The sequence below is a fragment of the Bidens hawaiensis genome, unplaced genomic scaffold (assembly GCF_021521415.1).
Source record: "Bidens hawaiensis isolate Kalapana, Puna unplaced genomic scaffold, B.hawaiensis_p1.1 tig00008407_1, whole genome shotgun sequence".
Classification (NCBI taxonomy): domain Eukaryota; kingdom Viridiplantae; phylum Streptophyta; class Magnoliopsida; order Asterales; family Asteraceae; genus Bidens; species Bidens hawaiensis.
In genome coordinates, this window is record NW_027491597.1 from 120,104 (window position 1) to 142,952 (window position 22,849).

The 22,849-nt window shown below is 34.2% G+C and overlaps 4 protein-coding genes across 4 annotated transcripts; all 4 read right to left on the reverse strand.

Annotated features, from left to right (window-relative positions):
• Window positions 1–5,391: 5,391 nt before the first annotated feature.
• Window positions 5,392–8,013, reverse strand: LOC143637725 (peroxygenase-like). Its single transcript, XM_077105045.1, has 6 exons — window positions 7,869–8,013; window positions 6,365–6,514; window positions 6,190–6,275; window positions 6,020–6,114; window positions 5,641–5,766; window positions 5,392–5,547 (listed from the first exon to the last, which is right to left on the reverse strand). The coding sequence occupies exons 1-6, from the start codon at window positions 7,990–7,992 to the stop codon at window positions 5,394–5,396; spliced, it is 735 nt and encodes a 244-aa protein (XP_076961160.1). The 5' UTR covers window positions 7,993–8,013; the 3' UTR covers window positions 5,392–5,393.
• A 1,577-nt stretch (window positions 8,014–9,590) lies between these two features.
• On the reverse strand, window positions 9,591–10,846 carry LOC143637726 (protein PROTON GRADIENT REGULATION 5, chloroplastic-like). Its single transcript, XM_077105046.1, has 2 exons — window positions 10,428–10,846; window positions 9,591–9,836 (listed from the first exon to the last, which is right to left on the reverse strand). The coding sequence occupies exons 1-2, from the start codon at window positions 10,698–10,700 to the stop codon at window positions 9,732–9,734; spliced, it is 378 nt and encodes a 125-aa protein (XP_076961161.1). The 5' UTR covers window positions 10,701–10,846; the 3' UTR covers window positions 9,591–9,731.
• A 3,957-nt stretch (window positions 10,847–14,803) lies between these two features.
• LOC143637727 (uncharacterized) lies at window positions 14,804–16,926 on the reverse strand. Its single transcript, XM_077105047.1, has 3 exons — window positions 16,723–16,926; window positions 16,489–16,626; window positions 14,804–15,122 (listed from the first exon to the last, which is right to left on the reverse strand). The coding sequence occupies exons 1-3, from the start codon at window positions 16,849–16,851 to the stop codon at window positions 14,931–14,933; spliced, it is 459 nt and encodes a 152-aa protein (XP_076961162.1). The 5' UTR covers window positions 16,852–16,926; the 3' UTR covers window positions 14,804–14,930.
• A 1,216-nt stretch (window positions 16,927–18,142) lies between these two features.
• Window positions 18,143–22,126, reverse strand: LOC143637749 (stearoyl-[acyl-carrier-protein] 9-desaturase, chloroplastic-like). Its single transcript, XM_077105066.1, has 3 exons — window positions 21,896–22,126; window positions 19,721–20,222; window positions 18,143–18,907 (listed from the first exon to the last, which is right to left on the reverse strand). Exons 1-3 carry the CDS (start codon window positions 22,021–22,023, stop codon window positions 18,347–18,349), a joined length of 1,191 nt encoding a protein of 396 aa, XP_076961181.1. The 5' UTR covers window positions 22,024–22,126; the 3' UTR covers window positions 18,143–18,346.
• Window positions 22,127–22,849: the final 723 nt, after the last annotated feature.

Genomic DNA, 22,849 nt, shown 5'->3' on the forward strand with positions numbered 1-22,849 from the left:
AACTATATGTCAAACACACTTTAATGAAAATTAACATGTTATTGAATATTGATTCATCATCATCATCATCATCATCATCAGTATATCCCACCAATAGCAAAGCTATGGTAGGGTCTGAGAAGGGTAAGATGTAGGTGAGACCCCCGGCTCGATAGTAGTTTTGCATCATGCCTTGGACATAAGGCACATGACACTCACTCATCGGGACACCGGCTGATTGGTGCATGTATCATTGTCTTTCGGCTATCAACGCCACCACATGATGCATGATTAACCTTCCGCCACTTTAAGCGTTATTTTCACGATATTAGTAAAATAACGTCAAAATTAATGCATTCTTACTTTTGCCCACCCGAGGGTTCACACATATATACTTTATTTTAAAGAGCAAATAATTATAGTATTATGAAAGCCTAAATTTAGGTTTTTGATTGTCATGACAGTTTGTTTTGTAACATAATTTTATAATATGTTTATAAAAAGAAATGTCTTATATATTGTTTATCTTTTAACATCTTTTAACATTGATGTGTAATAAATGACAAAATTGATGTGTAAATAAACACGGGTATTATCTTAGAGTAATAAACATTACAATTATTGATGTGTAATAAATGTCTTAGATAGAGTTTATCTTTTGAATCAACATTGAGATAGAAGTTTTGTTGAATCAACATTGTAGAATTGTTTTATTAATTTTGAGACTAGTTTTCTTTGTTTGCTTATTATTGTACTGATGGTATAAGTTATAAAATATTTTAACTTTTTATTTATCTTTGTTAGTCTTTGTATGTTTTTGTATTTGATTCAAATAAGTTATGATGTCTTATAATTCATGTAAAAGTATCATTTATTTATAAGTACAACATTGCATTTCATTATATTTATATGATGTTACATGTATATTATGTTTTAAATATGTCCCACTGTGTGTAACACGAGTACTATCCAAAATCAATTTTAGAATCTAATGCTATGTTTCTTTTAATAGATTTGAATCACTTAAAGCTTGCTAATGTTAGAAAAGAAATGACACATTTGGATTTGAAAAATGAAGTTAGTGAGAAAGTAAATTGGTTGTTAGAGTGTAAAAACCATTAGTCAAATTTTGATGATCTTCTAAACTCTTTGGAATCTGAAGATTAAATTTAAGGTAACACTTATTCGATAACTTAGTTATGTAGTTGATTACTCTAAATTTTTTTACTTTCATTGTTTACTTTGTGTTTTCTGTTTAAGTTATTAGTTTAGTTCATAACTAGAAACTTCCAAAATTTATTTTGTTTGTCAGGTTGTGAAGGTAATTTGTTTTTTTTTTGGTGAAATTTTGAAGAAGTTGATGTTGGTAAATTTGACTCCGACATGGTTAGATCTTCTTTTAGTATCTCCATTTTATGTGTATATTAAGTTTGTTTTAGTATTAAGCTCTATTAAGACAATCTGAATAATCAATAGTTTGGTTACTAAGTTATGTTTATTATGTGTGTTTGTTTAATATAATAGTGAAAATATATTATGAGTTTGATGACCAGTTTGTTGCATTTTATTTAAAAAGCATATGAATTTCTAAGATTATGGTTATACAGTTATGTTAAATTTTATGATTTTCTAAATGTTTTCTTGTGAAATTTTATGATTGTCCATATTTTTATGATAATAATTACATTCAGATATTTTGTTTTTAGTTTTACATAATCTTCTAGATATTTATGTTAACGTAAACTCATTATGACATACATTAACATTTTAGTTTAATACTTAATCGGGTTGGTATGTTAAACACCGGTTGAAATTAGATAATACAGTTTAAAAACTAATCGGGGACTCGATTGGATAGAAAATTTTGAAGTTCATACTATGATAATACGGTTTGAATATTTTCATGACTTTGCTAATATAGACAAGTTTGTATAACTATTAACTTTTTATATAAACAATGTTACTCTCTAATATTTTGTTTAGTTCATCTTAATGTTAATATATGGTTATCTATTTATGAAAATTTATGGTCGTCTATATTGATTTTGTTATTTATTTATTTTCAACTCGTGTGTAACACGGATACCATCCTAGTATAACAACAAGACAATGATATACCAAAAGTCAAAAAGTGCTGACAATTATATACTACCCAAAAAAAGATCCATTTGGTATATCAAAAGACAAGGTGCTACTCTAAACTCTAAACAATTATATATTGTCCCGAAAAATATCCATTGGAGAACCGAAAATCATTTATGGGTAGCCACACAGTCCCTGCTAAGTGCCACAATGACATAGGTGCTCAAAAATTACTATCCGGATATACAAAAATCATGGTACGGGTATGCCAAAAACGCGGGTTTCGGGTATAACTGAAACGGAGTTTAAGGTATTATCGGGTTTAGATCGGGTACGGGTTTTAGCATTGAAAGTAATACCCTATTTCTACCCTACGGGTAGGGTTGGGTTAGGGTATTGAAAACTTGGGTTTAAAAAAACCTAGTTCCAGGCCTTTTTTATAGGTCCGGTTCCGAGTTCGGGTTTTTTTAGACTTATTGCCCCATGTTCCAAGTTCCATCCAAGCCCAGGCCCAACTCTGATTTACAAACCCTAGAACAACTAACTGCTGCTATTTATTAACCAGCAACAAAAACCCTCATTTGCATCAGTAACATCCAAGATGTTGTAATGGTTTACGCATGCAATGATCTGTTGCAGCAGCTCATTTTGTTCAGTACGTGGTGGATCGCCATCACATCTGTCCTGTCGGTAGCCACAAAGTACTAATCGGCGGTTAAATCCGATGCTAATTGGACGACTGCACGGCGTTTTCATCAGCCTGTGGTACTGTACTTGTTAATTTCATATTCTGTTGTTATTCAGGATTTTGCATCAATTTGAGCTCTGTAATTGATAATTATAATATTCATAAACCCTAATTTTTGCTTTTTAGCTTAAACAATTCGTAAACCAGACATTAGTCAGGTATCTGCTTAATATCTACAGCTGAATACCGTTACTTGTTTGGTATATTAATTGAACCTATCGTTACAGATGCGGTTTTGCTCTTTATGCTCGTATTTGCTCCATTTAGATTCTACATAAACTATTATTTCAGCTGTTAAACTGTTATGTGAATTTGAATAACCAGACATTAGTCAGGCATTTGCTTGTTCTACACAGTTTATGCCGTTACTTGTTTGGAATATTAATTGAACCTATCGTTACAGATGTGATTTTGCTGTATTACATGCTCACATTTGCTCCATTTTGGTTCTACAAAAATAAGAATTCATTATATATGTTTTTTATTTGTTGTGTTGTTTGTATAACCAGACTAGTCAAGTATCTTGTCATATTGGTTGTTTGATACTGTTACACGTCTGGAAAATCAATTTATAACCATTCGTTACAGTTTTGGTGCTACTTCTATTGCTCACAACTGCTACATCTGGTTTCTACAGTTTAAGTAACTTTATTTGACTATTGAAGTTGATCAAACCAGTTAACCCCCTCTATCAAACCATTAGTTCATGAACATGTGCCCCTCATGTGAAGGGTTGTTTTGTCCTTTTTTATCTACTGTTGTAGAGATTATCATCTAACATTAAAACTCGATAAGTTTCATGGTTTCGTTGATTCATACATCAGACGGGGTAAACATTGGAGAACCACATAAACACATGTTTGGATAGTTGAACACGTGATTAGGTGGGTTTTAATGTCAGATAAGAGCTTTTTTATAGTAGGTAAACAAAGACATTGAAATTCTTCACGTGAGAGGCATACTGTTTGTGGATTAGTGGTTCGGTCGATGGGGTGGATGGGTTGGATTAACATTGATAGTCAAATGAAATTATTTTCTATAAGGATGAGCTTGGGATGGTATACTAGTTGATCTTGAAAATTTGAAATATATGGTACCAGTAATGAAATGTTTGGTTTGGTGCCGGTATTTTGTGCAAAATTTTGAAAACTCAAAACTTTCGGTACCGAACCTGAAAACGCTCATCCTTACAAACAAATGTTCAAAATAAACTATTGGACTGAAGTGTTAATTTAAAAAAAACTGAATCGTCAATTAATTTTTTATATGTTTTATAAGTTTTACAGTTTACACAATTTTGCGAAAATGTTTCTAATGACTGTGTTCTTTGTTGTTTTAACAGATGATGCTTGCCATAATTTGCTTACATGCCATGTACCTCACATTGTTTGCAAGTGCTGCCTCAATTGTGTTGCTTTTTGGTAACTTTGAAAACCCGTTACCCATGAAGTTATGCTAAACTGAGATATGCTGCGGTCAGAGTGTTTTTTATTAGCATTGAAAGACTATTGCTGTTTTGAGATATATATGCTGGTAACCATGAAATCGTGTTACCCATTGCGTTGCTTTTATGAACTCGTTATGATGAATTGAAACAAAATTTGTCGAGGAAATTGTATCCCGTCTAACGTGCACTTGCATTGTAACTATGTTAAGCAACTATGTACCCTACATTCTCCCGTCTAACTTGCACTTGCATTGTAACTATGTTAAGCAACTATGTACCCTACATTCTCGTTTATCTATGCGTGTATTTGTGTTATGGGTACTCCTACTACTACTGCCTAGCAACATCATTTGGAATTAAGTGTTTTTCGCCCTTAATTAGTGCATACACTATGTACCCTACATTCTCCCGTCTAACTTGCACTTGCATTGTAACTATGTTAAGCAACTATGTACCCTACATTCTCGTTTATCTACGCGTGTATTTGTGTTATGGGTACTCCTACTACTGCCTAGCAACATCATTTGGAATTAAGTGTTTTTCGCCCTTAATTAGTGCATACAAAATTATTCACTTCGCCCTTAATTAGTGCATGTGCATACAAAATTATGCATTTAAACTTGCTTGAATCTGTTTTGTTTTAGCGACTTGGTAAATGGTATGAGGCCATACTCTAACTCATCTTAATTCCATATAAGCTTTACATTATTTATTTTTTTCTCATGTTATACAAAGAAAATGGTTTAACCCATTTAACTCCATGTCTCTTTTATTAATACATAACTAAAATCAATTAGGAACCCATACAAGTGGGGAGTGATATAATCCATTTTACAATATCATATCGTTTTAACCTATGTAAGGGTTAGAGTAAACCCATGACCTAACAGTTTAGCAATTGTTTGTGTTAAAATACCACTTTTAATTAGATAAACATTATAGCCATTAACTGTTTCTATCATCCCAAGCAATTGTTTCTTGAATTCGAAATATGGTCTTAAAAACTCAAATCACCATAATATAACATCTCTAATATAACATCTCTTATTTTCCTACACTATACATGTAACCAACTTCAAAACACACACACACATAAAATCTCACACAAAACACCTATCAAATCTCACACAACACCTATCAATACGCCTTCATGTGCGCCGTCCGGTTCATCTTCGCACAATAGTCGAACAAGCTTCCATCATAGCACCGCCTAACCGCCTCTTTTGACAACATACCTTCCTCGTCCTTAGCAAGTGCATACAAGATCGCCCACTCCATCTTCCCAGCAGTCCTGCATCAATATCAAGGATTTGTATTAAATGTATTAATTACGCTGACCTTAAAGTGATAAAGGTAAAGTCAGGGTTCGTTTAAACAAACTAACCATCCAAAGAAATCAAACGCTTGTCGATTCCCTTCGGTCATGTTCCAAATCTCTTTAAGCGTGAGCTTGTCGGGCATTGTTCTTGCGTATTTGCTAAACATATTCTCAAAGTGCACCGGCATATATCTAAAATACAGAAATAAAATAACATGGCTTAGACTAAAAATCATGTATTGTAGTGTTAGGAGAAAATACAAACAACTCTTAACATAAATTGTTATCTATAAATAGTATAGATAACTAGAGTTCTTAACATAAAAAGAGTAATTACGCTACGACAATTTTTGAATAAAATAGCAACTCGTGAAAAACTGTTTTTGAGTTTTTAAATTGAAGCAACTATTAATGTTACTTGTGGTACGATATAGATAGGGCAGACCTTCCTTCGGTATCGTAAGTTCCTGTGTCGCTTCCATGCTTTGACCTATGTATGTTGTAAACATACACCGGGAACAAAAGATTCGGAATCCATCCCTACAAAATTCAGGCAAAATGCTTCAGTTTATCAATGCACAAAACGTAGTAACAAAATATATGAACACAACGTACAGGGAGGGTCGGATAGCTCATCCCGATATTGATAAACAAAGCGGCTAGAATGGATATCAGCACATTGAACCCTAACTCACGCATACCTACATCGTTTCACCATTGTTAATGTATCTTAAATTCGTATTTGATGAATGCAAATATCAGATAAATGTTTGATTTGTTGATAGCTCACCGGTATAGGTATCCCAGGGGTAAATGATACCGTCATTGTCACGATCGAAGAACGAAACGTGCTGCTGGAGAACTGTCATATTGTAGTGCCTGTGCCCCAGCGTCCCATTCGGATGTTCGGTATCTGGAGCTACTACTCCCCTTGCTAAATCTGAAAATTATTCGCAACGAATCATCATTATCAATTTATTCACAAGTCGTAACAAACATGGAATAATATGAACTCATGATAAAGTAGACGTCAAATTGTTTGTAAAAACTTTACGAATCCGTGCATGGAATAATATGGGACTATGCGGTCAGGATCAAGTAACATAACAGGTGCAATCTCATCATTAATCTAATTGTTCACAAATTTTAGCAATATTTTCGGTAAAATTATAAGTAATTTGGCAATATTCATTGAAAAGAAGGCAGGATTAATGATGTAGGGGTGTGTATGAAACCGAACAAACTATTCAAAACCAAAAAACTAAACTCACCAAAAAAAAAACCGACATATTAGTTTGATGTTTTTGTAAAAAATTGAACTAGTTTTGGTTCGCTTGTAATAGGAAATGAAAAACCCCCCATAGCGAACCGAACTTATAATCTTTGTTATTGTCAATTTCTCTTTATAACTAAAGAGCTTTTGAAAGTGTGTTACACAAGATTTATCAAATGATAAATATAATTATATTATAAGGTCTGTTATTTCAATTCTTAAAATACTTCTGAATTAATTTAAGATAGACTTAATGGAAAAACCAAACGGGTTAACGAAAATTATTAAAATAGCATGGTTTTGGAAACGTCGGGCGTTGATTTGTAGAGAATTTAAAAAAGGGGGAAACGTAGGCTTGACACTTAAGCTTTAACATTTTTTTTATTAGTATAGTAAGATATGATACATTTTATTTTATTTTATTAGTATAGTAGTATAAGATAACATAAGATTAGATTTAATAAGAATTTGACAAGTATCTAATTAAAATATATTTTAATTGAAATGTATATTAATTTAAGATAGACTTAATGGAAAAACCAAACGGGTTAACGAAAATTATTAAAATAGCATGGTTTTGGAAACGTCGGGCGTTGATTTGTAGAGAATTTAAAAAAGGGGGAAACGTAGGCTTGACACTTAAGCTTTAACATTTTTTTATTAGTATAGTAAGATATGATACATTTTATTTTATTTTATTAGTATAGTAGTATAAGATAACATAAGATTAGATTTAATAAGAATTTGACAAGTATCTAATTAAAATATATTTTAATTGAAATGTATATGATTAATTAGTTATTAATTAACGAAAAAATTTAAAATCAAATTCAACAATTTTAGTTTATATTTTTTTTCGGCCCAAAATTTTCAAGTGGCAAAACCGAATAGATTGAAACCAAACAACGGTTTACAAAAATTCAAAAACAAAGTTCACGGTTTTACGCAAAACCAAGGTGATCAACTTGTTGATAAGAGCAATACGAGATTCAATAATAATAATAAGGAAAAAGAAAGATACAAGGTTTAGGAAGTTGAGTTTCGAGGTCAGTCCGGACTCTCCTCTCGTAAGTCAACGGTTGACATTTCGCCTTAGAAGACAACGCATTGCCCTCCGGCACCGTTGCGATCACTTTTCCAGCCATCTCTTCTTCTGTTAGTTTGTTTTCTGCTTTACTTTTAACAGTAGTAGTGTGGGTGTGTATAAAAGTAGTTCACCGCTTTGAGGTGGCGCTTGAGATCATGCTTACTATCTTCCTGCCTCTTCCACGTATATCTTCCCTTTCATCCACGTGTCCATGTAGTGATGTAGATATCTCTGTACACATCGCTTAGCCCAAGCCCAAGCCCAATACTAAAAACTAATGGGCTCCACATAATCCATCTTGTAATTGTATGCTAAAAAGTTGTACATGCTGGAACCTGGAATGTACACTCATGGGTTGGAGTGGGTTAGAACTCCACAAGGCCTAATATAAGAATTGTTACGTTTTTGGGTCGAGGACGAGTAAAAGTAAACAAATAAATAAATAAAAAATGTGTATATTTTATTATGTTAAAATAATTAAACTTTTAAATTTAGTAATTTGAATATGGCCTGAGCTAAGCATTTCTTTTATAAACATGGACTTAAAAGCATTTCTTTTATAAACATGGACTTAAATGAATTACGTAATTTCGTTATGATTTATGCTTTGTTGTTTCTTTTATTAAGAATACAATATTCTTTAAACATATAAAATATATAATTTCTTTTACAAATTGCGGGCCTTCATGTTTGATCATGTACGGGAACCCCCAACCTCAGGGCCAGCCCTGGATTGAAAACCCGGAAGACGAAAGAAACATATACAAGTGACTGGACCGCTAGGGCGTTGGTTGGTCATGGTTTGGTTTGCTCGATCTGTGGGATTTCGGTTTGGGCTAGACCGTTTCAAGAAGGCATCGACTAAACAAACATCTATATTGTAGTTATACCTCCTATTTTATTAGTATATATTTTAGCTTTATCAAAATTGCGTTGTGGGTTGGAAGTTGGATTAGCCTTCCAAGTTCCAGAATATTCTTAGCCTTTATTGGCTCGAAGCGCTTTATTTTATGTTCGATGAGCATATACGTTTAATGATTAATCCGTATTGATATCGTACATACGAATTTCATCGAATGCAACTTTCCGCATAACTCTATATGTATCTATGAGATCAAGTATGGAGTTCTGTTTACTCACTTAAAATTGAGTATTCGTTTCTATTGTGTCTAATCCCAAAATTCTTTTTATACATATGCCCAATAATGAGAAAAATAAATCTAATAGCTAAATGATGTGATGTTATATTTGAGCTGTAAATTTATTTGTTTTGAGTTGTGTACATACCCTAGAAAGTGTGATATATTTTGGGCTTAACACAAATTGGATCAACCATCCAATATTATCTATCGTGAGGCTCTTCAAACCAATCATAAACTTTTACCGAGATATGTGTAATCCATTTCAACCTGTCACACAAACCTGACTAGGCCGTTTTGCCACTCATTCCCAAAACCCTTGAGTCCTTGACATTGATGTCGATTTTCTTTTATTACATGTCAATGTTTATAGAGCTTGATTCAGATGACCACATCCAACATTCACGCTTGAACATTAAGACATGTAGAAAGTTATATCGCGTTTCTAAAACTCTAAAAGTATCCGTGGTGTCGAATCTAAAGGGCATTTCAAGTTTCTAATGTGACATTCATAGTGTTAAAGCTAAAAGATATGAAGTGAATTTGATTTATATGTTTGATGGGAGCCACATCTTCATAACATACATACATACTATAGAGGTAAAATTCAATTTTCTCATAAAACTTACAATCTTCTGTCTGTAAATTTCACTACTAATTAAGCTAGGAATCCAAGTTTTTCACCGTTCTTCTTCGCCAATCGAATCAACCCTTGTCTTTGTTTTGCATCCGCTCCTATCGATTTGCAGAACTCTGTGATTACCTAAAAACAAGTCCAAATATTAGTGTTTGGATATAGTGACACTCATTATCATTATGTGTTTTTTTGGGTCACTTTGCATCTAAAACTTATATAATCACACTATATAACATAACAATTTCAAAACGCAATTACAAACTTAGAAAAATCTCAAAAGATCTCGCATACACATGTATATGAACAATGACAGACTCAGAAACCTCTTGGTCGGAGGGTGATCATAGATTTTTATATTTTATAGTAAGAACACTCACATTTTCTTCCTAATAAGAGTCCACATTGATGTCTTACAAATAAAAAAGCTCACAAAAAAATAAAGTTGACCGTTTTTTCTTCATAAAAATTCACGGTGTCTTTTTTCTTGCACATATATATATAAAAGAACTCTTTATTTTTTTCCCTTATAAAATCGTGTTTTTCTTCTTAGCCAATGACAATTCACAGGGTGCAACCACGATTTTAATTATAAACTCATCCAAATATCGACAGTTAAAAAGTCAGTGCACCCTCTTACAAAAAGCTACACTAATTTCCTTAATTTCGGCTAACAAGTCACAAAAACCACGAGAGTGTTAAAAGACATGTGTATGATACCTGCGAGTGCAACGCAATTGCTTTCCCTCTAAGCTGATTAAACCGCTTCTTTCCAACAATGTTACGCGTAATAACAACCAATGGTGCAAATATCCCTTTGCCTTCATTAACATTTCCCATCATCGGTCCGGACCGTAACGGCTTCCCAACCCGAACCATGTTCGGTGTGGTCTTAGCCACCATGGTGGCATACTCTTCACCATTTATGGATGTCCCCCAACTTCCATGGAAAGAAGATGCAAACCCTGTTGCATTAACTGATGATATTGCCATTAAAGTGAATCAAAAGGTAGCAATGAATGAGAGGTTGATGATGAGAATGGGTTTATTGTGTGTTTGTGGGTTTGGTGTAAATTTGAGAACCTTTGGTTTGAAGATGAAGGAGCATCATGAACCACATATAGTTTGTGGCTTGAGTATTTTGCTTGATGGGCTATTGACTCCGGTCCGGTCTGAGCCGGGTTTAAGAGTTGTGTAGGTTCATCTAATGTGGAAAATGGAAATCTATCAGTGGTTTTTGATTGGTTGTGGGTTTAACTTGGGCCCACTGTTGGGTGTAGTGTAGTGGAATTGTTTTCTTGAAAATATATTGAGCCAAAATTTTTTAATTCATATATACATAATTTTAATGTATCAAAATATAAAATTTTAATTTATATAATAAACTAATTTAAAATGTAATGAGAAGTTGAGTTATTTTATATAAACTATATATAACTTTATATAAAAGTTTTTTAATAATTGTTTACCCATAAAAGCTAACATAACCTTTTTTTTTATAGAAATATGTTAACATTTTTTTACGATTAAAGTCCATCCACATTCTAAGTTTAAACAACATTATGATTTTTATAATTCAATATTTTAATAATAAAAAATAACATTTCAAAAACAAGAATGACGTATCTCAAAATAAAAACTGAAAACATGGTTTTGTAAATTTTAAAAGAGTTACAAAGTTACATACTTTTTCTTTTATCGATATTATGATATAATTTGTCAAATAATAATATTTATATGATTTCATCCAATCATAGTTAACGAGACTTTTATGAAGAAAAAAACATAAAACTACGTAGGATTTTTAAGTATAAAGTGTTGTTAATAAACTTCTTTAAAAAAATGTATGATACTTTTTATGTGCAAAATAATGGTTAAGAAACTTTTACGAGAGAAAAAAAAAACCAGAAACATGTATGTTTTCTTAATATTTGATCATTATTTGACCAACTTTATGCCAACTATTTGCAAATCTTTTACGAGCCAACTAGAAGTTAAACAAAAATGTATCTATTTTCTTGTGTTAATATCTATATTTAATATAGAGAAATCTGCATTTTGTCTCCTGGTTTATATCGTTGCGCGATTGGTTAGCCTTTGAAAATGATTTTGCGAACTTTGACTACCTGTGTTTCTCCGGCGGGTTCTTCTGACTCCTGCCGTCGACTCCTGCCGTCAGTTGACCGTCCGTTGACAGTTGGTATTTTAGTAATAATACCAACATATTAAGGGTATTTTAGTAATCTTCTTATAATAAATAAAATATAATAATAATAATAATAATAATAATAATAATAATAATAATATGGCAACAAACAGCAGCTCAGCTTCAATTCAACCACCATATTATTAATAATAATACTCATCATCAGCTAACAACAACAATAGATCATCATCATCTTCATCTTCATCATCATCAATCTCAAACATTCTTGTTCCTCAAACCCTAGATTTCATCACTCAAACTCTCAAATCTCTCAAATCTCACCACCAATCACTTCAATAATTCAACCACCGCACCCATAAATCATTCCGATCAAAACTGTCGCCATGGATTCCGGCCATCACGTTTTATTCGATCATCTCGTTTTTCCGGCCATCACCTCGTCGTCATGGATTCCGGCCATCACGTTTTTCCGGCCATCACCCCGCCGCCATGGATTCCGGCCATCTCGTTTTTCCGGCCATATCGTTTTTCCGGTCATCGTTCGGTTCGGGTGAAAAGTTTATAAAAATATGGTTTGTTTGGTTGTTTTCGGGTAAAAAGTTTACTAAAAAACGGTTCGTTTTGGTTGTTTTCGGAGTCGTTTTGGGTGAAAAGTTTACAAAAAATGATTCGTTCGGTTGTTTTCGTGTGAAAAGTTTACTAAAATATGGTTCGTTTGGTTGTTTTCGGGCGAAAAGTTTACTAAAAAACGGCACGTTTGGTTGTTTTCGGGCGAAATGTTTACTAAAAAACGGCGCGTTTAGTTGTCTTCAGGTGAAAAGTTTACTAAAAAACGGTGCATTTCGTTGTTTTCGGGTAAAAAGTTTACTAAAAAAACGACTCGTTTGGTTAATTTCGGGTGAAAAGTTTCTAAAAAATGGTTCGTTCGGTTGTTTTCGTGTGAAAAGTTTCTAAAAAATGGTTCGTTCGGTAATTTTTGTGTGAAAAGTTTACTAAAATATGGTTCGTTTGGTTGTTTTCGAGCGAAAAGTTTACTAAAAAATGGCGCGTTTCGTTGTTTTCGGGCGAAAAGTATACTAAAAAAGGCGCGTTTCGTTGTTTTCGGGCGAAAAGTATACTAAAAAAAGGCGCGTTTCGTTGTTTTCGGGCAAAAAGTTTACTAAAAAACGGCGAGTTTGGTTGTTTTCGGGCGAAAAGTTTACTAAAAAATGGCGCGTTTCGTTGTTTTCGGGCGAAAAATATATTAAAAAACGGCCCGTTTGGTTGTTTTCGGGCGAAAAGTTTACTAAAAAACGGCGCGTTTGGTTGTTTTCGGGTGAAAAGTTTATCAAAAAACGGCGCGTTTGGTTAATTTCGGGCGAAAAGTTTACTAAAAAACGGCCCGTTTGGTTGTTTTCGGGCGAAAAGTTTTACTAAAAAACGGCGCTTTTCGTTGTTTTCGGGCGAAAAGTATACTAAAAAACGGTCTGTTTGGTTCTTTTCGGGTGAAAAGTTTACTAAAAAACGGCTCGTTTCGTTGTTTTCGGGCGAAAAGTTTACTAAAAAACTGCCCGTTTCGTTGTTTTCGGGTGAAAAGTTTACTATAAAACGGGTCGTTTGGTTATTTTCGGGTTAAAAGTTTACTAAAAAAATGACTCGTTTGGTTATTTTCGGACGAAAAGTTTATTAAAAAACGGCACGTTTCATGTGAAAAGTTTAAAAATATGATGATTTTGATGATATAGATATGCTGATATATATGATGATTATGAGGATAAAAATATGGAAAAATGGATATATGGAGAAGATGATGAGATGAGAAACTCTTTAATGAAAATAAAGAATATATATTTCATATAATATAACTATAAACAAACACTTGTTTAGTTCAAACGGTAAGTTTTGCTTGTTGTTAACCCAAAGGTCGGGGGGATCGAACCCCGGCCGCTACACCATTTGAAAGAAATTCTTGATTTAGTTATAAGCTCAGGGGTAAAATGGTCATTTCAACCTTTTTTGTCGGTCAACTGACGGCAGGGGCACAAACTGACCTGCCGGAGAAACATAGTGGCCCAAAGTTCGCAAAATCTTTTTCAGGGGCTAACCCATCACGCGACGATATAAACCAGGGAGACAAAATGCAGATTTCTCTTTAATATATATTGAAAATTATATGGAATTTAGGAGTTTGAAATACTAACACAACATGAATCTAACACGAAGTTCTTGTTTTTAATTTTTTCTGAATAGATTTAGGCCGCTTCGATTTAATTCATAAACATGTTTATCTAAACAGGTCGGGTTCGGGTCTACCTAGCAGGATCATTTATAGTTTTGAAAGAATATATATTTTATGTGACAACTTAAGTAGATTGAATGTTTCCCAATAAAATTATAGCGATTTCAGGTTTCCTTTTGTGTCAACCGATAAATTTTGTGTCAAGCTCGAGTTCATGCGTATAACACAACAGCTCACTTAACACACACATATATATAGTCCTAAAATTTTAAGATACCAAAAAAAATCCATGCTTTGTTTCTCTTAATTTGCAGAATAAAAATAATAAAGTTAGTTCAATTTAGAAGTAAATGCATTAAGAAGGTTTAAAGTTTTCCCCACCAAATGTTTAACCTAAAAATCTATCATCAAATCAAACTTTTATGTGAACAAAAGAAGTGCAATTACAAATACTGATTTAAGTGCAAAATTAAACTTTTAAAGTTTTCCCCACCAAATGTTTAACCTAAAAATCGGTTATATTACATAACATCATGATTGGTATTTTATTTTTTCTTAAAATCTATCATCAAATTAAACTTTTATGTGAACAAAAGAAGTGCAATTACAAATACTGATTTAAGTGCAAAATAAGTTGCTATCTAGTGAAGTGTGTCATCATGATAACAGGAATAACTGATAATTTTCAAACAAAAAAAAATAATGCAACAATCTAATTCAACCAAATATAATCCATCAAGTTGAAAAGCAAATTAACCGATCAAGTCAATATAAATTAGGCATATGTTTCTTTACCTCTCCATAGGATTATGTGAATTATTACAAAAAGATGCACATTTCACTCGTTTGTAGGGTCGATGGCGAGAGAAGCCTTCAACTTTGCAACCAAATGTGGTAGCGACTTAATATTTTCATCGATCGACCGATTAACACATGATTCCATGTCCTGTGCTGCATCAGTCTTGATCTTTTGGAGTTTTGAAGACTCATATTTGTCTTGGCAAACCATAAGTGACCGATTCAGTCGTTCCTATATGCAACAACAAAAGGTTAACTATTCTTGGCAACACAATGATGAACGACAATATTTTTGCACCTTTCAACTTCAGTGACTTTAGAGGGTGATTAACATGAAAAACACGAAAGAGAAATTTGAAGCACTTCATCAAGTGAATATGAAAAGGAAATAATGTTACAATGGGGCATATTAAGTGAAGAACTATATAGAAAAAAAATCACGAAATATTAAGCAGCAACAAATTCGGATTCCGCCATTGATAAATAATTGATGATAACTCTAAAACGTAAACTAACATAACAGTTGCCTTCAAGATCATTGCAAGATGTACTTGCACTACAATTGCAGGCAAATGTACAAGAAAAATAACATGTTATGAAGGTGTAAAGGCAATAACACAACCAGCATGACGGACCCAAGACACACCAAGAATCCTAAAAATATTAAACATAAAACTTTGGAAACTCGCAAACAAGGACCATTGTACCGTTCTTTTTTTTAACAAAAGAAAAAACAAAGCTTAGCAATTCTCTTTTTGTAGATCTAAATATCAAGGGCACAGGATGAAGCAAGTAAAACTGCCTACTTACAGAGAACTAGGTAGTAATTGATCTACAACTTTGAAGCAGTCATCTTTTCAAGAAAGGAAAACTGAAATTGGCAAAAACAAAGGACGATCTAGGTACAAACTGAACCAACGGAACATTCATGATGAGAATCCAAAACCAACCACTATGTCACACCAAATCTCAACCGGAATCAACAGAACAAATCGACTATATTTTAATTTAATTTAATTTGCATCATTCATTATACCATAATGAGGGTTCATGTACATTTTAATATTAAGATGAGAACGTAGGAAATAATACCAATTTATAATAAAATGAGAACGTAAGAAACAATATCAACGACAATACCAATCTACATAAACAATGATTTATAATAACAAAGAAAAAAAACCTAAAAATTACAGCAAAAAAGAATCCAAATCAAGAACAAAATAATAACAGCAAATACTTATAACAAAAGAAAAAACTTTAAGAATAACAACAAAAGATAAATCAACAAATACTTATAACGTCTCATAATAAAAAATTAGCAAATACGAACAAAAAATAACAGCAAAACACCTGTAAAAACAAACCTAATAATAAATTGGTTCTCACTGTTTTCATGTTAAGAATAAAATGTATTTGATCATGTTTTTACTAACTATTCTCTAGCAAATTGCAATAAAAACAGTAATTCAGAATGAAAAAACACACATATTTATTAGAAGATGTTAGTTAATTAGGGTTTATTATAATTATCTATCTATATATCATCATCACTAATCAATCAAATCATATGATCCTAATTATGACATAATTAGTACCTGAAACTTAGCCATCTCGCCTTCAACGAGGTTCTGAGCTTGAAGAACAGGAATGCTGCAATTCTCAACGCACATGCTTATATCATCCTGCTTCCTCCTCCTGTCAAAGCACTCGTATGCGCATTTGAAGTACGCTTTCTGCACATCCATCAATATAAACACTTTCTTTTAATTTTAGAGAGAAAAATAAACAACAACAGAATATAATAATAATAATAATAATAATAAGCCAACCTGGAGAGTGAAATTGACGTGATCCTGAACCACTCCGAGCTGAGCTTGAGCGGCCGAATTGACCTCGTTAAGCTTTTGCCTCAATCTCTCCGTTACGATTCGTTCCTCTGCTGCATCGATGCGATTCATTGTGAGTTTTGGTGTGTCCAATTTGGTGGGTTTATTGAGGGTTTTATTTATGGTGCAGACGGTTAGCGGCGCAGCTACCCCCTTTTCAATTTATGTGTTAATAGTTGATACTTTGTTTTTGCAATATGTTATTTCTTACACTTTTCACCCTTGTAAATCCTGAATTTGTCATCATCGTACTCAGTATATCCCACCAATAGCAATGCTATGGTAGGGTCTGAGGAGGGTAAGATGTAGACAGCCTTATCTCTAAATCCTGAATTTGTAAACTCAGGATTACATGAAATAGCTAGCAATCACCTGTTTAAGGCTTTTGGTTTCTCTTTCATGGCTTAACTCCCTATGTTAGTTAAAGTATCATGTCACTGTTGCATACGTAGTGAGACTTTAATTAGTTCATCTTTTAACTAGTGTGTTATGGGTTAACCAGATATTAAAAAATAAAAAATAAAGACGTAATTAGTTGTTAGCAATGGCGACGGATAGGTGTACATTTACCCGTTTACAACCGAAATTTGATCCCGACCCCCTCCGTTTACGGATTTTTATGTGTATTTTCGTCCACCCCTCGACGTCTTCGTCCAAACTTTGTCACTAGTTGTTAGGTGGATCCTACCTTTTGAGTCTTTTAGATGCTAACACGATAATGGGAAGGTAAACAACCCCCCCCCCCCCCATCCCCCGCAGTTTCTCTTTTGGCGCCCCTTTGCTTTAAATCACATAGTTTAACACCACCTTTTGTAGTGATGTTGCCTTTCACGTCCGAGGAGTGAGACCATAGCAAATGGACTAAGAGACATATATTAAACTATAATAGTGTTTGTAATGGGGTTCATTGGCCCCATAACTTGGACGTAGAATCGAGAGGGTGATTAGAGAAAAGGTGGGTGGCTTGTTGCCAAGGACTGTCCGTGGGACGAGAAGGCTAGTGTGGGTGACGTCCATGTGGGTTTTTGAGCTCGTAGGAATTTTGCCAATATCTTGTGTGGAGGTTTGTTGAGTTATGGGTCGTTGTTGACTCACAACTTCAACATACTATTCACTAAACTTTTAAGGTTATATAAATATATTCGGTTTGATGCGAGTAAACTTGTTCAACTAACTGGACGGATATCACCTAATACTACGCACTACTTAAACCCAAGAAAAAATTAAAACAAACCAGTGCAAGAAGCGCCATCCCATGGCGCCTCATTCTTTGGAGCGTTGCCTGGTCCATGTGGACCGCAACAAATGGTGTCAACGATCATACCAATTTCTTTATAAGTGTATCCTTATGAAAACAATAACATACAGACGATAACCATCATCATCAAAACTGGCATAACACGTTCTATAGTATGTCTAACATCCAAACAACTTTAAATGCGTCACACACCAAATTCAACAAAAAAACACATAATCGCTACACGAGAAACAAACATCTAACATAGGTTTTAACTTCCAACCTCTATCCATAGAACCAAACACAAACTTAAGAGTTAGGCTTCAGTATTCAGAGCTTCACTTGTCTATCAAATATCCAACTAAACGGAACAGTCGGCCCTTCTTTTGCTCTCGCCGCAGCCCTCTCCTCGAGCCTCCTAATTCTCACGGGCAGCCCACACACATAGTCTTGGGCCTTACGCCCTTCACCCGAAAGCCCGGTCAGATCCGCCACCTTCCACCGAGCCACCAAAAACTCCAAAATATCTGCATAATCTTTGGCCGTATATACACCAAGCCTTTGTGCATCAGCTGAAAAATGTTCAAACAGGTCATCATCTCGCCCGTCATACATCAAGTGTGCGGGCATGGAGATTTTTTTCCTCATCATGTCAGCAAAAGCAAGAACCGTGCCATCAGGGTCGATTTCAAATAGCTTCTCAGTTATTTTTGTGTAGGCGGTTTCGTGCCTTTTTTCATCGGCTGCGATTATACCACAGATTTGGGCCAATTTTACGTCCCCGTGCTCCTTTGCGTGACGGGCCGTGTTTCCATGAGAGATGAAGGTGGCCCGTTCTTGGAATGATGTGTAGATGAACCCGAGGTACGGGCTGTTTTCAGTTCGTGGATCCTGAAAGAGCAAGGTGCATGGAAAAAGGGCATAAATGTCATTTGGTAGTACTATTTTTAAGTTTTAAACCGATTTGCTTATGAACCACTAGTTGATTTAGGCAAATGGGTATCCATGAAACAGGAAAACCGATCCATAACCAGTATTACCAAATCCAACCCAAAAACGAGGGTTTGGTTTTATATATTTTTCCAAGAACCGAATTTTCGGTTCGGTTTCGGTTTTGCAAGTACCAAAAACGAACAAATGGAACAGAATCCGTAAAAAATAAGTTTTGTTATTAAATTTAATGATTATAAATAGTGTAGACCAAAAATTTTAGGCCCAAATGTGTGTATTAATTATTAATTAAAAAAATGAGGCCCAAATTCATTAATTTGGGTCATTTTTCCGGCCCATAAAGTTTCAAGATCAGATGGCAAAACCATGAAAACCAAAGCCGAAATCATTGTCAAAACCAAAAACTGAAAAAGTAAATTGCCTAAAAAAGCAGGTTTAACGGGTTTATCTATTAACAGGTCAAATGAGCAAAATGGCTAAAAAAAGCAGGCCAAACGGGTCAAAAGTCATTTTTAATGCAAACAACTAACTAAATTACTTTACTTGAAACTCATATTTTTTGTAAGCATATTTAACAAATATAATTTATAAATGTTTTTCAGGAAAACCAACAAAATGTGATCACCATCATGAATTGTTACCAAACCCACTATTTGTTTTTCCACCTCAGTACTGACTACTAATGCTAGACAAAGAAAAACAAGGAAACAACTTTCATAACATAAACTTAAGATGAAAAATATAAAAAATTACCATTCCAGACCCAATCAGATATTGAATAGTTTTCTGAATCTGCCTCATGTCGACCCGCCCAGAAAGGTAAAGATACTGATGCAGAAGGTCACCGTGCCTATTTTCTTCAGCGGTCCAAGCCCTAGTCCAGACAGCCCACGGTGTCGGGCTAGCCCCAGTCTCATCACGCACACCATCTAGAGTATTAAGCATGGTTTGATAAGTAGGTAAAGCTTCTTCAGTAATCATATCTCCAACCAACACAACAAAGTATTCATCAGGAATCTCTTTAGCCCGAGCCCTCAATTCCTTCACTTGTTCCTCAAAACCATCAGATGCAGGTTCGGGCAAGAAATCCTGTGGTTGCCAGCATTTTTCAACTGGTTTTAGGTGGACCAGTATGTTTTCTTCAGCCCAGCCTTCAATGGATTTGAAGATCTCTATCTTTTGTGGTGGCATAGAGTGTGTCACCTGGAGGTGAACCTCGCGTGGAGGGGTGAAGGGCTTTTTGGTACTTTCAACCCTGTGTGCAAATAATAACTAAATGAGTTCAAGAAAGGTTTAAAAGATAGATAAGAAGCTTATCAAGAAGTTGTCTTGGTTGAGGGATTCTTGAAGTAGCTGGCCAATTAAACAACCAAGAGGAACAGTCTACTAAAAGTTCAAACTTACACCACCTACCTAATTAACAAGAATAGTGAAAACAGAGATACGATTGCAGGACAAGATAACAGTGATTCATTTGAACATATTATAATCATCAAAAGAAATAAGATTATAAAAATATACCACATGAAACAGCTTAAACATGTAGATGAAGAAAAAAGTCAATCAGAAATCAAGTATTGCGAAAGATCCACATAGTTTGGTTTAAAAATATGTGCTTGGTACAATCAGGAAAGTGTCTCCATTCATGCGCGTCTGAGTCAGACTTGGTGAAAGTTGGGGTTTGTGGGAGGGTGATATGTAAAAACAACCAACAGGAAGAAGAAATTATCAATGGTTTACTTATAGAAAGGCTAATATGTAAAAGATGAGACAGATGCAGCTTTCGGGATCTAAAGTTCTAAACGCCTTGGAGCACCTCACGCTTTTTTGAACCAAGGCTACCAAGTTAAAAGAAGATAATATTAACTTATTAAGAGAGGCAAATATAAACTACGAGTCTACGTTACTAACTAACTACACAACTTAAACGAAACAAGTCATACAAGTAGCTTGTAATGAAAAATCTTGAAAATTTAAAACACACTTGGTTCAACCATCAAGTAGCTTCTAATTGTTTCAGCAATAAAAGATACAAGCACCTATATTAACATCCCACAAGAAGCAAACTAACAATACTATTATTTATAGACTTTCAATAGGTATTACAGAACAATTAAATTCACTTATAGTGGATGTAAATTATTCACCTAGAGTATGCATGTCATTAATAATGCAAATCATTTGTAGGCTTGTAGCCTAATCAGCAGCCCCTAAAACTTGAATAACTAACAATAATGAAAGCCACATCTAGAAAATGAAAGAAAATGACATTATGGCCAAACAAATTCAAAAGCAACCAACTCAATACCAAAAATAAATCATATGACATCTCGAATATCTTCACCTAATCATAAAAATAAATTCACAGAATTCATCTACTCGAAATCCATATATACATATAATTAGATAAAAACAATACTATTTCAAGGCATCATTGATTCATCGTCACAAAATATACATCCACGTCATAACATTTTTTCACAAAATACCAGTACCATACCGTTACTAGCACTGGTATTTGTTTTTTCATGTTTTCGGTATCTGTACCATTTGGTTTCGATATTGAAAATTAGTACCGTATTCGGTGTATGTTATACTCGTTTTCGGTATCTATATATTTCAGTACCGAAGCGAATACCAGTATTGTACCGATACTGACATAACACATTCCGTACCAGCTACGGTACTTGTTTAATTATGTTTTCAGAATCGGTACCATTCAGTTTCGTTATTTTCAATGGTACTGATACCGAAAAAATCGGTAGTGTATTCGATAATAGGTATCTCATCCTTATGATTCAATCCGCCACCTGGAATCTACCAATCGCTTTCACACGAAATGAAACAATTAGTTCCGTACCGGAAACGAAATAATCATGAATTAAACACAGCGATTGAATAAAATTAATATAATATAATATTACTGACTTCGGAGTGGAGGATCCGAGGGTTGAAGCCATGGCGAATATGGGAGATCTGAGATTCGTGGTTTTAGGAACAGCAATTGAACGATACATCTCCGATTGCAACGTCACCGGATTCATTCGAAGCGCCATAATTGATTAATTGATTGATGATGATGATGATGATGATGATGATGATGATGATGATGATATATGTGTGTGTGCAGTCGGCAGTTGTTCAAGTGGTTTTTTCCTCCACACAAGTGAGAAATGGGGACACTAGACAAGTCTGTTTATAAAGTATCTACTTGCCATTTTACATGATTGCCCTTGTTTTTTTATTTTTTTACTTTTTTACCCTTGGATTTTTATTTTGATTTCATTTTTTGCATTTTTGTGGATAAAGTTTAGCACCGTCCACGGCTCGAGGCTCGAAGCTTGTTTGAATCTGGCTAGTCGAGCTGGCTCGGTTTGTAAAGGAGTCGAGCTATAGGCAAAGTTGGTTCGAGTTTTTGACTCACTAAATTAACCCCAAGTGTTAATAGTTTAGGTTGTTATGAAGGGGATTTAAAACCCATTTACGTAAGAAATGGGGATTCGAAGTCATTCTCCATAATGTCCCGCTGTGGTTTAAAGTTCCTTTATCGCTTCAATATATACACACACACATTTGTATATATATATATATATATATATATATATATATATATGAGAGAGAGAGAGAGAAGTATGAAGGTCCATCAAAACAAAACCAAGAGCGTCGGTCTTCATGAGCCCCCCCCCCCCCCCCCTTTAGCCCCCCTTATATGGCGCCCCTCTATGGTGTTCACTCCCAACCCCCCAACCCCCTTGAGCGCAAGTGTTATAGACAAAATAAAAGAGATTTAGTTTGTTGATTTTAACTCTTTGCCATTTTGTTTGAGAAAAAGCCTTGAACAAACGAGCAGTTTTTTATAGACGAGCCAAGTTGTACTAGCTA